This window comes from Sminthopsis crassicaudata, chromosome 3 (assembly GCF_048593235.1).
Source record: "Sminthopsis crassicaudata isolate SCR6 chromosome 3, ASM4859323v1, whole genome shotgun sequence".
NCBI classification, from domain to species: domain Eukaryota; kingdom Metazoa; phylum Chordata; class Mammalia; order Dasyuromorphia; family Dasyuridae; genus Sminthopsis; species Sminthopsis crassicaudata.
Window position 1 is genome coordinate 517,412,913 of NC_133619.1, and position 16,197 is coordinate 517,429,109.

Here is a 16,197-nt window from a genome sequence, read left to right on the forward strand (position 1 = left end):
CCACCACCACCTCCCAGCTGTTAGAGTCTAGAACTACCTTCCATTTACTTTGGATTTATCTTATATTACAACTTAGAGATATATTGGTCCTTCCATCAAAATATTAATTCCATTCACCTCATGACAGAGAAGTGATGGACTCAAGATGTAGAAATGTCTTCTGGGGCACAATCAATTTGGTGAATTTGTTTTGCTTGACTATACATGTTTGTTATGAGAGTCTATTTTTCTTTTTATAGTTTATTGAGAGGGAAGTGGAAGTGCTTGTATTCAAAAAAGTAATAAAATTAATTTTAAACAAAAGAATATTATCTTCCTAAGAAAGGAATTGTTTTTATTTTTCTTTATATCACCAGCTTTAACACAGCCTGGCATACTTAAATATAACTGTTTGCTGATTGGTTGATTGATTGATCAAATCAATCAATCAATGAATTTTTTTTCAACAAACATTTATTAAGTGCAAAAGACACTGTGCTAGGCAGTAGAGATAAAAAGACAAAACATTAATCCCTGCCTTCTAAAACCTTACATTGCAGGGTACAGCATTTAATAGCTAAATACAAGATCATGGGAAGACAAAAAGGCAGTAATAATTTGTGGGTTAGAGAAAGCACCTGAGTTGTCTCCTTCAAAGAGGCAAAAAATTCTTACAGGCTGAAGTAAAAAGAGAGAGTATTCTGGGAATGGGAAGCAGCCTGCATAAAAACAGAAAAATGAAAGAGAGAATATCAGTTCTGGGAAACAATAAATCTACCTGTTAACTGGAAGGTAGTATGTTTGAAAGGGAGAATATTGAGAAATAGGTCTTGCAAAGAGGTGCAAGTTAAATGGTGAAGAATTTAAATAGCAAACTAAGGAATCTGTATTTTATTCAGAAGACACTAGGAAGCCATTGAAGCTTCTTGGGCAGGGGAGTGATACGATCAGTTCCGTGCTTTATTGGCAAATATATGGAAAATGGATTTGAAAGGAAGAACTGGAAGCAGAGAGACCAATTAGGAAACCATAGCAATAATCCAGGACAGAAGTGATGAGGACCTTTCCAGGCTGTGGAATTATCTTGTCCTCATACTAAAATAAGTTTTCATTCCCTAATACTCACTGGTTTGCAATGCATAGACCTGGTCTGGAAGCATGGGAGGTTGCTAGGGGACGACCAGCGTGGGAATGGATATTTGTTATGAAGCACTCACAAAATGGATGATCCACATGCAGATAATTAGGAACTGATTCTTTTTACACCTTAACTGTACACACAGCCAAGCTGAAAGGTTTTGATTTTCCCTGCCTGGGACCCAACTCATTGTCCAAGCAGCTGCCCTAAAGCTTCTTCTGTAAAGAAATAAGGGGCCTGAAAGGTATTTCCCAAATCCATGTTCTACATTATGGGGGTGGGAAGAAGCCCCAGTGACTCAAAGGGTGAGAGAGAGAATCAGTGGGAATCTTCTTAAAATTTATCCACTTTTTCACTCAAGAAATTTTTCTGCAACTTGGGTCTGTAGGTGCACACAATAGGTGTACAAATCAAGCGTTTGCTGATAATAAATTATAGTTTTGTGATCCTCCTATTCAGCTATGGGGCCTTATATGAGTTGTTTAACAAGTTTTGGTCCAGGTCCCGAGGTAATGTTTTCTCAAAGAAGCCCTTTTCTGGCTAGCTTTGAGAGCAAAGGCCCCAAGGATCTCAGCCTGCAGTCACTGTGTCTCCCTATCTCCTCTCTCAAAGTGGGTCCAGCTTGAAATAAAGACCCTGCAGAGCATGTGGTCGGAGTGCCCTTAGCCATGGGCTACTCCCCTGAAGGCAGGAGGAAGGGAACCGGGCCCCAAACCTCCTCTCACTGGTGTCCCTCTTTCTGCAGAGTGGGGGGAGATGCAGAACATTACCACCACACGGGAGCGGGTCGAGCTCCGGGGCATGGAGAAGTTCACCAACTACAGCGTCCAGGTCCTGGCCTACACCCAGGCCGGGGACGGCGTCCGCAGCAGCGTGCTCTACATCCAGACCAAGGAGGACAGTAAGTGTCTGCCCCCATGCACGCACACATAAGGCATGATGTACAGGTGCACACTGCTTGTAAATGTGTGCACACACACATACACATGTGCATGCACATGTATGTATAAGTTATATAAATATATAATATACATATAAATGTACACACACATGTGCACCTGTGTTTATAAATTGTACGAATATGTAATATACACATAAATGTACACACATGCATGCACATGTATTTATAAATTATATAAATGTGTAATATAAATATAAATGTACACACATGCATGTGTATTTCTAAATTACACAAATGTGTAATATACACATAAATGTACACACATACATGCACATGTATTTATAAATTATATAAATGTGTAATATAAATGTACACACATGTATGTGTATTTATAAATTATACAAATATGTAATATATACATAAATGTACACACATGCATGCACATGTATTTATAAATTATACAAATGTGTAATATACACATAAATGTACACACATACATGCACATGTATTTATAAATTATATAAATGTGTAATGTAAATGTACACACATGCATGTGTATTTATAAATTATACAAATATATAATATACACATAAATGTACACACATGCATGCACATGTATTTATAAATTATACAAATATGTAATATACACATAAATGTACACACATGCATGCACATGTATTTATACATTATACAAACATGTAATGTACACATGAATGTACACACATACATGCACATGTATTTATAAATTATATAAATGTGTAATATAAATATAAATGTATACACATACATGTGTATTTATAAATTACACAAATGTGTAATATACACATAAAGGTACACACATGCATGCACATGTATTTATAAATTATATAAATGTGTAATGTAAATGTACACACATGCATGTGTATTTATAAATTATACAAATATGTAATATACACATAAATGTACACACATACACATGTATTTATAAATTATATAAAATGTGTAATGTAAATGTACACACATGCATGTGTATTTATAAATTACGCAAATGTGTAATATACACATAAAGGTACACACTTGCATGCACATGTATTTATAAATTATACAAATGTGTAATATACACATAAATGTACACACATTTATGCACATGTATTTATAAATTATATAAATGTGTAATGTAAATGTATACACATGCATGTGTATTTATAAATTATACAAATATGTAAAATACACATAAATGTACACATATGTATGCACATGTATTTATAAATTAGATGTGTAATATACACATAAATAAATATACACACACATCCCCAGGCCAGAAGGCATTTGCAGCAGAGTGCTCTACATCCAGACCAAGGAGGATAATAAGTGTCCTGGGCCCAACACACAAGCATATAAACACAAACACAAGCACGTGCACACACCTACCACACACACCCTCTCCTCTGCCCTCCCGGGTTCTTCCTGACTCTCAGTCCATTGCTGGATCCATTGTGCCTCTAGGTTACCCTGGAGATAGAGACTATACCTCTGATTTCATTATTAGTATGAGAAACTCCTCTATACAACAAGGGGACCAAAAAACCTTGTATACAGATTGACTCCTTCCATGGAACCTGTCCTCTCTAAGAGCTGGCCAGAGCACCGGATCATTGTCACACAGGCTTCCAAGGCCAGACTGCCTTTCTGCAAATGTGAATAAGGCACGGTCCCTACCCTCAAGGAGCTTACAGTCTAATACTAACGTTTGTACAAGGCACAAATAACTTGAATGCAAATTGGAATGTGACAAACACTTGGGCAGAACAAAGTTCCCTGCGAGATGCCAGAAACAATTACTGTGAGCCTGGAAAACAGCACAAGGGAGGGGCCACCTGAATGCAGCTGTGGATGAGAAGGATGTTACATCCCCCCAACATACACACCCAGTAACATGCAGGTTCAGAGAGTCTAGAGGGTAGAGCCCCCTGAACTGAGACCCCTATATATTCAGTCAGTTCAAAATCAGCTGCTATCACCATCACTCAGGCAGAGGGGAAGGAGCCTGGCCTGCTCTCTCTCCACAGACCTCCCTTTTGAGACTTTTTTCCTCTCCAGTAATGCCCCTGGTGATCACTGTCACCTGATTATATCTTAATCCAAAAGCTTGGGGGCAGGGAGGGCACCGTCCCTGAGACCTGTAAGAGTAACCTTCAAATTAAAGTTGTCCTTTCTACACATCCTTCTGCTGACATCTCCCCTATTCTCTAGGGAGGTGCAATATTAATAAGCCCCACCCTTGCTGCCATGAAAATCCGACCTATTTCGGTTTCATAGGGTTGGGACATTTCCAAAAGTACCCAAGCCGCTGGGCAGCAGATGCTGAAAGGTCCATCAAGGTATTGTCAGGATAAGCTGGTCAAGCACATTAGGGGATTAAGGTCACAGATGTTCGCAGCCAGTTCCAACCCCCACCCGGGGAGCAGAAGCTAAAGGCAACTCCTTTCCCTGATGTTTAAGCAGGGGAAGAAATTGGGGTGCGGAGAACAGAGTGAGGAGGGCAGGCTTTCTTAGCCAGACCTGACACCATCCCTGAGCCAAAGCTGTCAAAGGTGTGGCCCCGCTTTGCTTCCTGAAATCACCGCCCCAAACATAATCTCCACATGGAGCGGGGAATCTCATCTTCACTATTATCATTTGATAAGAACCAGTCCCCTTCCCTGAGAGAGGCTCAAAGAACTAAGACCCCTGCTTTGAGGGGTCCCTGGCAGTCCCCTCACCCTGACTATGTACAGGGCAACCCACCTGCAGGGAAGAAGGCTGGAAAGGGAGGAAAGAAGAGGAAAAACAGGAAGAAAGATCAAGAAAGAACTCATTGATCACTAAACTAGGATTTCCTGATCCATAGGATCAAAGGACCATTAGACAGCTTCAGAGAGACCACACATCATCGTGGATGGAATATAGGCTTTGGCGTTGGAAAGACGTCGAACCCTCACCAGCTGCAATCACCTGATCTCTCTGAAACTCAGTTTTCTTTCAGTGGAATGGGGATGGTGATAGCATCTACTTCCCAAGATTGGGGCAAGGACCAAATGAAATAATGCAAGCAAATCAGGTCACAGATTTTAAGGGCTATAACTATTATTTCTTCCCTTTAGGCACAAATTGGTAAAAATAACTTGTCCTAAGTCTCTAAGCAGTAAGTGGCTGAAGCAAGATTCAAGTCCAGGTCCTCAGGACCCAAGCACAATGCCCTTTTCACCAGGCTGTGTTCCTGAAGCCACAATCCTGCTAGCCTGGTTCCCAAGTGACAAGTCGGAAGGGAAGCAGAGGCTCCAGGGGGGTTGCACTCAGTGTAAAAGAGCAATGATTGCCTCCGACAAAAAAAACAAAAAAACAAAAAACAGTTTTCCTTCTAAGAGCTGAATGAGGGGAAAGGTAGGAAGTACCCCGGGGATGCACCACAGGCAGGCAGGCAGGCAGGCAACCGATCTTCCCTGCAGACTGAAAAGTCCTGAGTACTCAGCTAGCTTCCATTTCAAGAAAGGAGAACAAATAATTCAACATGAAATCCAGCAAAATATTAACTCCAGGGGGTAAAGATAGGATGGAAGGGAGAGCTCAGAAACTATGTTGGTGGGTTGGCTAGATTAATCTGAGGAGGGTCTTCTGGAGAGAGGGACCATGAACTACGGTCTGACAGGGAGATCTCCGTGTGAAAGTAGGTAGGAGGAAGAGGGACTTGCTGGCATGTGGGCAAAGACGCCATAGTGTGCCCCACCTGAGGTCCTGACTTCAAATCCTGCCTTGCCTACTTATTAGCTCTGCCTCAGTTTGCCCAGCTGTATAATTGGTATAAAAATGGCACCTCTCTCCCAGAGTTGTTGAGATGATCATATGAAGTAACATACATAAAGTATGACGAGGTATTACAGAAATGATAGCTACTATTATTATTAAAGGGGAAGAACCACAAGAAAGCCAAGTGGGTCAGAATGGCATGAAACCAGAGGCGAGGAGCGCAGAGAGAGCAGTCTCATTCCATCCCAGTCTCCTTCTGACCTCACTCTGTCCCCAGTCTCAAACTCTGAAATGCTAGGTAAATGTCAGCCCTATCCTTATTTCCCCAGAGTGGCCCTCCGTCCTTCCCTGGGCTAACCTGCCCTTCTCCCCCACTCAGTTCCAGGTCCTCCCGCTGGAATCAAAGCGGTCCCCTCCTCAGCCAGCAGCGTGGTCGTGTCCTGGCTGCCTCCCGCCAAGCCCAATGGGGTGATCCGGAAGTACACCATCTTCTGCTCCAGTCCTGGGTCTGGACAGCCGGTGAGTGAGCGCAGAGAAAGGCCCAGCTGGACACGGCCCTCTGGGGACAGTGGGAGGTCTGGTGCTCCTAGCAGTCGACCCCAGGCCGACTCTGAGCACAGAGAGACAGACGGACAGAGACGGACAGACAGAGAGATACAGAGAAGCAGAAACAGAGAGACAGACAGAGACAACAAGAGACAGAAAGAGACAGAGAAGCAGAGACATAGGGGGGGATGGAGGGAGGGAAGGAGGGAGGGACAGAAAAGGGGCAAAGAGCAGGCTTGTTTTTTAGGTTGTTACCAACTAACCCTAACTAACAGCTGTGCCTCTGAGAACTTCCCAGGATCTCATCCTGGATCACATGTATGATCTCCATGATTCTCACAGCCAGGGAGGGAGGATGCAAAGTGAAGCCAGGTCCTCCAAAGCCCCTGCCCAGACCTCCAGGATTACAGGCCCTGAGAATTCTTAACAAGACCCAGGATGGACAGATGAGCACAAACTCAGACACTGTGACATTCCCCGTCCGACAAAATAGACCAACTTGGCCTGGACTGGGTGAGGAAGGGAAGGAATCGGAGACAGGGCAAGGGAGAGAAGAATATGGGGGAAGTTCGGTTTCTTCAGTGCTGAGTCCGTAGTAGCCCTTTCTGAGACAGAAATGATGGCAAGCTAAGGTATGAGCCTCCTCCTAGGCTCTGATTTCCAGGCACAGAGGAGTAGGGAATGGAGGACGCTGGCGAAAGAGACCATTCTGTACAGAACCAGGAATGATTCCATGTGGAGGGGCCACATGAGTCCCCAGAGGCAGCACAAGCTGTGTTCTTCCTTTGTTCCCCCCAGGAGTGATGGGGAAATGCCTCCAGGCCCCAGACCACCTCCCTACGCCTTTTGCACTATTTTTGCTTTTTCTGAATTACAAAGAGAATAGTTACAAGACATCCTCTTTATTAATAGAACAATCACCACAGTAATGTGGAAAATTCTAGGACTAGAGCCGAATATCCCACTTGATATGGAAGTTTCTTGAGGCAATCAAGTCAGGAAATACCAACCTCAAAGCATTCAGGGAGGAGCCAAAGACCTGTGTGTCTTTGCTAAGTTAATGAGTCTATAACAGAGTCTGTGTGAATGTGGAAGTGAGCCCATGTATCCACGCATCTGAGGGCCTTAGGTAAGTGGGTGCACAATGTGTGGAATGAAGGGGCACAGGAGGTGGGCTGGATCACTGAGCATGCTGTGCTCGTGGGAACAGAGGAGCCAGGGTAGGGCTGGGGCGCATCTCAGAGGCAATGTCAGGCATAAGAAAGGAAACCCTGGTCAAAGTCCGGACAACAGGTGCAGGTGAGCTGCTGCCATCACCTTTCTCAAGGCCCCTGCATCTTCTCTAACCTGGGCACACACAGAGCCACATGTTTGTACTATCACAACACACATGTGCCCACAAATCCATCCCCACAAATAGGCAAACATTCGAGAAGACACAAGTGCACACATTCGACAACAGCCTCCTCCCGACTTCCCGGGCCTGCCCTCCTCGCCACTGCAAGGCCCTTCTGGGCTGGAAGCCATACTCCCCATTAGAGAGGCCCAGGGGAAGTCCTCCCGAGGCTGGGACTGGTGTTGCCCCACACTCTCCCACCAGAAGACTTCAGATCAAAAGGAACGCGTTTCCTCCTCCCCCTTCCAAAACCCACTCGGTCCTTTAAGGCTGGAGGCTCTGGCCCATATATGTGCCTAGGCAGCGGAGCAGGAAATTACCTTTACAACTGGAGCATGGAAAGTATCCCCACACACCCTCAGCCCCCTGGTGTCTGTCTCTCGGTGTGTGCGTGTCTGACCATGTCTGCTCTCAGTCTGTGCCCAGGCGGTGTGAGAGTGTGTGTGTGTGTGTGCCCGTGTGCCTGCGCCAGAGGCTGTGACTGCAGAGATAACTAATTATTCTCTCCCTCTGGCCCTCCTACCCCCATCTGTTCCCGGGCTGGGCCCCCTCCCCAGCCCTCTGCGCCAATTTCAAAGGGTCCCTGGCGCCTTCCTCCTCTCCCTTCCCCGCGGCTGACCAAAAAATAAAATAAAATGAAAGCCAGCCCCAAACCGCCTGTGCCAGGGAAGAGGTTGACAGGAGGTCTGCAAACTGGTGCTTATCAAAAGCTCCTTCTCAAATTCATTTCAATATCTGAGCCACTGGTTTCCAAGGCAACATAATCTTTTCATCAAAGCAACTGGTAAAGCCACTGGGATCCGATATTGTTTTGTTGGCAACTTGTCAAAACTGTCATTTGGTTAAAAAATATATATGTGTATGTATACATGTACACATATAACATATGTAGAATGTCTATGGAGATCTATAGTGCAGCTAATAATAATTAATAAAGTGCTGCTGAGCGGGGACCTCTCCTTTCCCTTCCTTGTTTCTTCCTCTCCAAAGGTTTGCTGCGGGAGAATGAAAGGCTAGCAATTAAAAGGTGGGACGGGGGGACAGCTCTCACGGAGAATGAGGCAGCCGCTGCTGTCCTGAGTCCCGAGCTCTTTTCTTCCCAAAGGCGATCTCTTAATTCCCCACGCGCTCACCACACACACGTTTTGTACCATGAATCAGGCCTGAAACCATGAAGGCCCCCGTGGGCGTCACTCAGTGGATCCATAGGGCTGGACGGGACCTCAGACCAGGGGCTCTGACCCTTCCAGAGAGTGACCCACCCACAGTCATGCTGTGTGCGCAAAAAGCAGAATCACAAGTCAGAACTGAGCTTAAGATAAGAGGAAGAGTCCAGACTGGCTGGCTTGGGGTCCCTTCCAGGCCTAGAGAGCCTGTGACCCACCCCTCACTCCCTCACCGCAGAGCTTTCCATCGCCAAGAAAGCCCTTAAGTCCGTCCGCCCAAGGCCAGGTGCGTTGCCAGGACACTAAATCATTGGGCTCTGTGCTAGCAGATTGTGACCCTTCCTAACGCCGGTCCTGTTAGGTAAGTGCAAATGGGACAGCTTGCTCCTAGATATGTGCCTTCCACACACGCCCTCACACCCCTTCCAGGCTATCTGGGTGCCCTCAAGTCCCAGGAAAGATGGCAGAGTCGGAGGGCACCCCGTTGATCTCTCTCCTCTCCTGTCCCCTCCCACGCAGGCCCCCAGTGAATACGAGACGAGCCCGGAGCAGCTGTTCTACCGGATCGCTCATTTGAATCGAGGGCAGCAGTACATGCTGTGGGTAGCGGCCGTCACCTCTGCCGGCCGGGGGAACATCAGTGAGAAGGTCACCATCGAGCCGGCTGGAAAGGGTAAGGAGGGTGTGGGAGAGAAAGGGGCGGAAAGCGGCTGCCGTGGAAAGTGTGAGAGTCCCGAGTCAGGCAGAGCTCCCAGTCTCCCGCCGGGCGCCCAGCCTGAGCCGCATCCTCGGACGGGAAGGCCTGCCCTGCCCTCTCCTGCCCCGAGAGCACTTTGTCCCAGACCCCTCTCTGCACCTCTCCGGCATCCTGCTGGCTCCCCGCCCTCGCCGGCATCCTCGAAGAGTGAGCCTCTGCTGCCCCCTGACTCCGGGAGTCCCTCACAACCACCGCTCCGACCGGCCGCTTCTCCCAGCTCCCATTTCCAGGGGACACACCTGGCCTGGAGCCCCCTCCCCCTCAGCTCTCCCCATTTAGAGCATCTAGTACTACTCGGACCTAAAGGGCTTAGCCTTGTCTCCCCAGGACTGAGCGCCCCACCACACAGAACAGGAACGTTTGGTACTGCTTTTCACCAAATAGTCCGCAATAAGGTACCAGTCAGGAAGGACCAATTACATTTTTAAAAAGCCCAGTGTGGTGCTTTTAGATAAGTTCCCAGAACAGTAATCAGAGCAACACTGCCTTTCTAGGAAAGGACACGACTGCCGCACTCCTTCTGCCAAATTCCCTGTCCAAACCCTCCTGCCTGACCCCTTTCCTGTGTTCATTGCTTTCCCCTATTAAATGTAAGATCCTTGAGAGCAGGGAATCTTGCTCACTTGTACTTACATTCTCTGCACTTAGCACAGTACTTAGTAGTGCATAGTACTTAATAAATAGTGTTTGTTTGTTTTAATTTGTCCATTCACTTACACCTACTAAGTGGCAGCTGAGAAACCAAAGAAGCCTCCTTTTAAGGATCCTAGTCTTTACCCTCAAGGGCAGCTAGTGGTACAGTGGGTAGTGCTCACCCCAGCTTCCAAAGAAACAATTCAAATTATAGTTTAGCTGTGTGACCTTGGCAAGTCACTTAATCTTATTTGCCTCAGTTTCCTCATCTGTAAAATTAGATGGAGAAGATGATGGCAAGCCACTTTGGTATGTTTGCCGAGAAAAACCCCCAAAGGGGTCACAAAGAATCAGACATTACCAAAAAAATCAAGCCCCACCATCCTTACCCTTGTTTGTGTTTGTGACCGCAACCACAATAGCCACATCTCTGATCCCTGCCTCAGTTTTCCTCAGCCTCTCTGAGCCCTCCTCCAGATCCTGTCTCCATCCTTAAGGGGGAAAACAAGCTTTGAGTCAGCACCAATCAATCAACAAGTATTCATTAAATGGTTAAATATTTACTATTAGGCCCCATAACTGTGTAAGTACTGGGGATACAAAATAGATGAAAACAGTTCCTGTCCTCAAGGAGTTTTTATTCTAAGGGGGATAATATAAATAATTAGATGCATACACAATGCATAGAGAGTAGATGGAAGGAAATAAGGGAAGCAAAGGTCCTAGCAGCTAAAGGGACTGGAGAAGGTGGGATTTGAGCTGAGTCTCGAGGGAAGCCAGGGAAAATGAGGAAGCTAAACTGTGGAGGAAGAACTTAGGATTTAGGACAATGTCAAGAATAACTTCCCCCGGCCAACTTTGGCCTGACCTTACTCCCTTTTGTCAAACAAGTCAACAATTATTTATCAAGCACTTACTATATTCAAGTTGCTATGGTTGGTTCTGGACACTGTTTCCCCCCCACACCCAAATACTGTTACTTAGTTCCTGACAACTTCCCCTCCCTCCTCTCCTTTTTTAGATAATCTCTCCTTTCTAAGGGAAGGGAATTCAATTCATTTCAATAATATTTATTAAGCACCTAATGTGTCCAGTGCACCTAGTGCTTGGGTGTATCTAAGACGATGTGATGACACATAAATAATGATGTTACAAAAATAATATAATTGTAATGATATAAGAGAAGTACAAAAATAATATGAAAAATAAGTGAGGTCTGAGGAAGAAAAATTGATTACCAAATAAGCAGGCCTGGGAAGACTTCATTGAGGAGATGGTATCTTAAACGGGCCTTCAGTGATGAAAACATTCTCTCCGATGGTACAGATCACAATCCATCCATGTTTCTTGTACTGTGCTGACAGTTCTCCATCTCTTTCCGCCAATGCTCCACAGGTGTTCTATTCGATCTATAGGAGGCCTTCCTGTAGATCAGGGGTTCTTCACCTCAGATCCAAGGATCCCCTTGAGGGCATGTGAATTTGAATGGGAAAAAACCCCACATCATTAATTTCTCTAAACTTCTAACCAAAATTTAGCGTTTTCTTCTATTTTGAATGTAGCCAACAAAATCAGACTGATAAAAGGTCCATGACTTTTACTTGGTCATGGTGTTTATCTTTTGCCAAAATGTAGATGCTAAGAGAGTACATTATCTGGCCACAGTTGACAAATTACACAGGGACCCCTTATTTGCCTATTTCTATTACCATCACTCAAAGGAGTAAACAACTAAAGGTCATTTGTGTCTTTGTTTAATGAATTATCATGGCCAAGGAATTAATTACTCTCTCACTGGTGGTGAGTCTCTCAGTTCTTAGGTAGATTAGCCTTGAACAACAGACACAAAATTGTTAGCAGAACTATACCTGAAACACTTCCCTCATGATAGAATCTGCCAGAGCTTCTAGTTCAGAGTTCTAGTGGCATTCCACTTGCCAAACCCAAGATCATTTTCCCTGACATAATGAGACATCAGAGTTAGGACTTTGGAGATTTACAGAAAAGAGAAGCAAAGTATTCCCTTCTATCATCCATTATCACCATCCCCAATTAGCCATGGTGCCACCTGCTTTTATTCCTTTTTCCCCCCAATTATCACTTTTAAAAAAACCTTTTTGTTCTCCTTAGCTTGCTCAACTAGTTTCAGCTTATTATAAATACTAGTGCTCCTGGCACTGGTTTTCTTTCCATCTTCCTTACAAACCTTTTCAAAAACTTGTATCTTTGTAACTTCATTATTGAGAGTTTCTCATTCCTCCTGGATTGAATCACTCTATAGAATGTGAAACCAAGGGATTTTACCTTCCTTTTCACTGAACTTTTTGAATTCTACAAAAGCTAGGGAGCCTTTCAAACCATGCTCTGTTTTCCTCAATTTCTATATAAGAAATACTAAAATGGCATGGTAACTTTTTCCCAAAGGTCTCATCATTTCTTCTTCAATAGCTAGTTTCTACTGATTGGTGAGAAAAATGACCAAAGTAACACTTCCTGATGTTTCTTCTTCCCTCTTTTGCAGATGAAATTATCATGGGGGGGGGGGAGAAACGGACAGAGAAAGAGAGACAGAAACAGAGAGAGAGCAATTCTGTGAGATAGAAATGCTAAGATGTAATCCCACTCAACAAATGAGGAAATTAAATCTAACAGAGAGACAGACAGAGACAAAGAGACAGAGACAAGAGAGAGAGAGATGGAGAAAGGGAGAGACACACAGAGAGACAGAGAGAGAGAGAGAGAGAGAGAGAGAGAGAGAGAGAGAGAGAGAGAGAGAGAGACAGAGAGAGACAGAGAGACAGAGAGAGACAGAGAGACAGAGAGACAGAGACAGAGAGAGAGAGAGAAAGAGGGGGGGGAAGAGTTTTATTAATAGCCTACTTAACAATTGAAGTTTCCCATTATTACTATATACACACCTGTGATTTGTTTCCTGAATTCCTCATCCATTTTCCCCTGTGAAGATTCTGTGGTATCTTTTAATGATAACATAGATTTTGCTTATCTCTCCTTTGATATTCACCGGAATGCTGCCACAGTACATTCCTTCTCTGGTGCTTGGATTTCCTCACATGAGTACGTCTTACTACACTTCCATTGAACTCTACCACATTTTTTGTCTCTTCTCATTTTGAATGAGGTCTACCCTTTCAGAATAATGTGTAAATATAAGCCTAGTCTCACTAAATCTCAGTTATACCTGTAAGGTCAAATTTGTCTCTTTACATAGGAATCTATAATTCAATTTTCTTGTTATCCATACATTATATATTTTTGTAAAGACATCTGAGTGTTGAATCTCCTTTCTTTAATTGTCTAATGCGAATAATTATGTGGCACAGTGAGGAGAGCAATGGATCTAGCATTAGGAAGACCTAAATTGAAATCTAGCCTCAGACACTATCTAGGGAAAATCACTTTACCTCTTTCTGCCTCAGTTTCCCCATCTTTAAAAATGAGATAATAGCACCTATCTCCCAGGGTTGTTAGGAGAATCAAATGAGACATTTGTAAAGCACTTTGTAATACTTAAAGTGTTATATGAATGGTAGCTGTTATCATTAGTATTGTTATTCCTATATTATAATCTTTTTACATTCTTTATGGGATCTAGCTTGCTAGGTATACATATCCATACACAAACAGTTTCTTTCCTCTTTTGATATTACCAGATTCCCTTTCAACATCGAATCCAAGAGAGAAAACAATTTTAAAAAGGATTTTGCAGTGACTGGAAGCAACAAAAGCTATAGAGAGTTGTAGGACAAGAAGGACTGAGAAATAGCCATCAGGTCTTGATTTATTTTGAAACCAGATTGTAAAGGGTTGGGAAGAGATTTTGAAGTGATAAATAGAGAGGACAATGGAATCATGAAGACAGTCTATACTAAGACCTTAAATCTATGCTGCAAGAGGGAATATCCATAGCCATTAAGGGAAAAAAGGGATAGCTGAAGTATTAAAGTTTATTCAATTAATGCTTTATATTTTTCGAGGAATCTTTATAAAAATGTCTTTTGATTCTTACTAGCAATTCTGTGAGATAGAGATGTCAAGATGTATTCCCACTCAACAAATGAAGATACTAAGTCTAAGAGATTATATCAAAGCATAACTGGTACTAGGATCCAAGCATGTGACATACCAATTATCTTTCTACTAGGTTGTCCTGGTTTATTGGCCAAAGAACTGAAATAACTATGTCTTGAAGCATCATTCCACATTCCACATACAAACACAAACACAAACACACCAATAAGATCCTTCAGGTCACAGGGCAAGTGGTGGAGATCAAGCAGAGATATCCCTAGAAAGCCTAATCCTCTTTTTGTGGTTGCAAAGAATTGGAAACTGGAGGTGATTTATGTCCATCAACTGGGGAATATCTGAGAAGTTATGGGATATACATGCAATGAGATTCTATTGTGCAATAAGAAATGATGAAGGGGATCATTTTTTTAGAAAAACCCAAGAAGACTTTATGAATTGATGAAAAGTGAAGAGAACAAAGAAAATATTTTGAATAATAACAGCACTATTGTAAAAATAATCAATTTTGAAAGACTTTAATAACTGATACATTTCCAAAGGACACATGATGGAACATGTTATCCCCTGTCCAGATAGAGAGCTGATGGACTCAGAGTACAGACTGAAACACTTTCTTCTCTTTCTTTCTTCATCTTTCTTTTTGAACATTGCTGATGAGGGAATTTGTTACAGTATATATTTGTAATGGGTTTTGCTTTCCTTGCTTTTTCAATAGGTGGAGAAGGGGGAGAGGGAGGAAAAAAAATTCAGGACAGAAAATAAAATAAAATTGAACTTAAAAAGAGAAAGTATTAATGGATGGAGGTAAGTTGGAACCCATGCTTCTTTACTTGTAGCCCCTGCCAAAATCATCTCATTTGGAGGCACTGTAACCACACCCTGGATGAAAGATGTCCGGCTGCCCTGTACCTCAGTGGGGGAACCTGTCCCAGCCATCAAATGGACAAAGGACAGGCAAGTGACCTCCTAAGAAATCGTGGTGAAGAGTCTTCTCTCTCTGAGTTGCTCTCTGTTTGGAGACTCTTCTCCATTGAGATTTAAAGGAAATATAGCTGGTATGGTTGCTGAGTGAGAACCAAGGATCCCTGACTCCTAGCCAAAGCTCCATTTGTCACCTTTGTGCTCCCCCTCAACTTCCCTCAAGCCTTGGGGAAAGGAGTTGCTAAAGAATAAGAGTTTGCCTGCAATTCTGAACCCAGTTCCCTGCCCACAGTGAGGACTCTGCTATTGCTGTGACTGTAGATGGGCATCGGCTCATCCAAACCAACGGGACCCTGGTGCTACGCTCGGTGAAGGCCGAGGACTCTGGTTACTACACCTGCACTGCCACGAACACCTGGGGCTTTGATACCATCATCATCAACTTGCTGGTACAAGGTGAGAGCATGGCCTGGCCTGGAGTTGGAAACCACATGGAAAAGGAAAAATAGTTCCAGGAGGGGAGAGAAAAGTCTCAGGGTGGAAGAGAGATGTCTTGGAGGGAATGGAAGCAAGGGCTGCATGGGAAGGCAAAGGATCTTAGTTTGGATTTGGCTCTGACACCTTCCATTAAGCAATCCTTTGGGGTCTCAGTTTCCTTATCTGTAAAGTAAGAAAGTTTAAAAATCTCCAAGTTCCCTCCAGGTCTAAATATATGCTTCTATGATTAGAATGGAAGGAGATGGGAAGAATAGAAGCACAAAGGGAAACCTGACATGCAAAAAGGTAGAAAGATGGGGACATCAAAATGTTCCCACCCTCTCCATCTTGGATCTGTTCTTTAAATGGGAGCTTAACATTGTTCAAAATTTGGGAAATACTGGCGAAGAGATGGATGTAAACTCGAGGAGAAGCAGTTGACCTAGACCAAGGTAACCCAACTCAGCT

The 16,197-nt window shown here is 43.8% G+C and overlaps 1 protein-coding gene across 2 annotated transcripts in view; it reads left to right on the forward strand.

Annotated features, from left to right (window-relative positions):
* DSCAML1 (DS cell adhesion molecule like 1) overlaps positions 1-16,197 on the forward strand; it is a 489,982-nt gene that overhangs the window by 457,978 nt on the left and 15,807 nt on the right. The window contains exons 18-22 of one of the 2 annotated variants that reach the window (XM_074304151.1): positions 1,863-2,018; positions 6,163-6,302; positions 9,411-9,564; positions 15,168-15,285; positions 15,545-15,708. In XM_074304151.1, the coding sequence (XP_074160252.1) occupies positions 1,863-2,018; positions 6,163-6,302; positions 9,411-9,564; positions 15,168-15,285; positions 15,545-15,708 (732 nt within the window). Of the gene's footprint in view, positions 1-1,862; positions 2,019-6,162; positions 6,303-9,410; positions 9,565-15,167; positions 15,709-16,197 lie in introns of those variants that run through there. The other variant, XM_074304150.1, reaches the window with a different exon arrangement.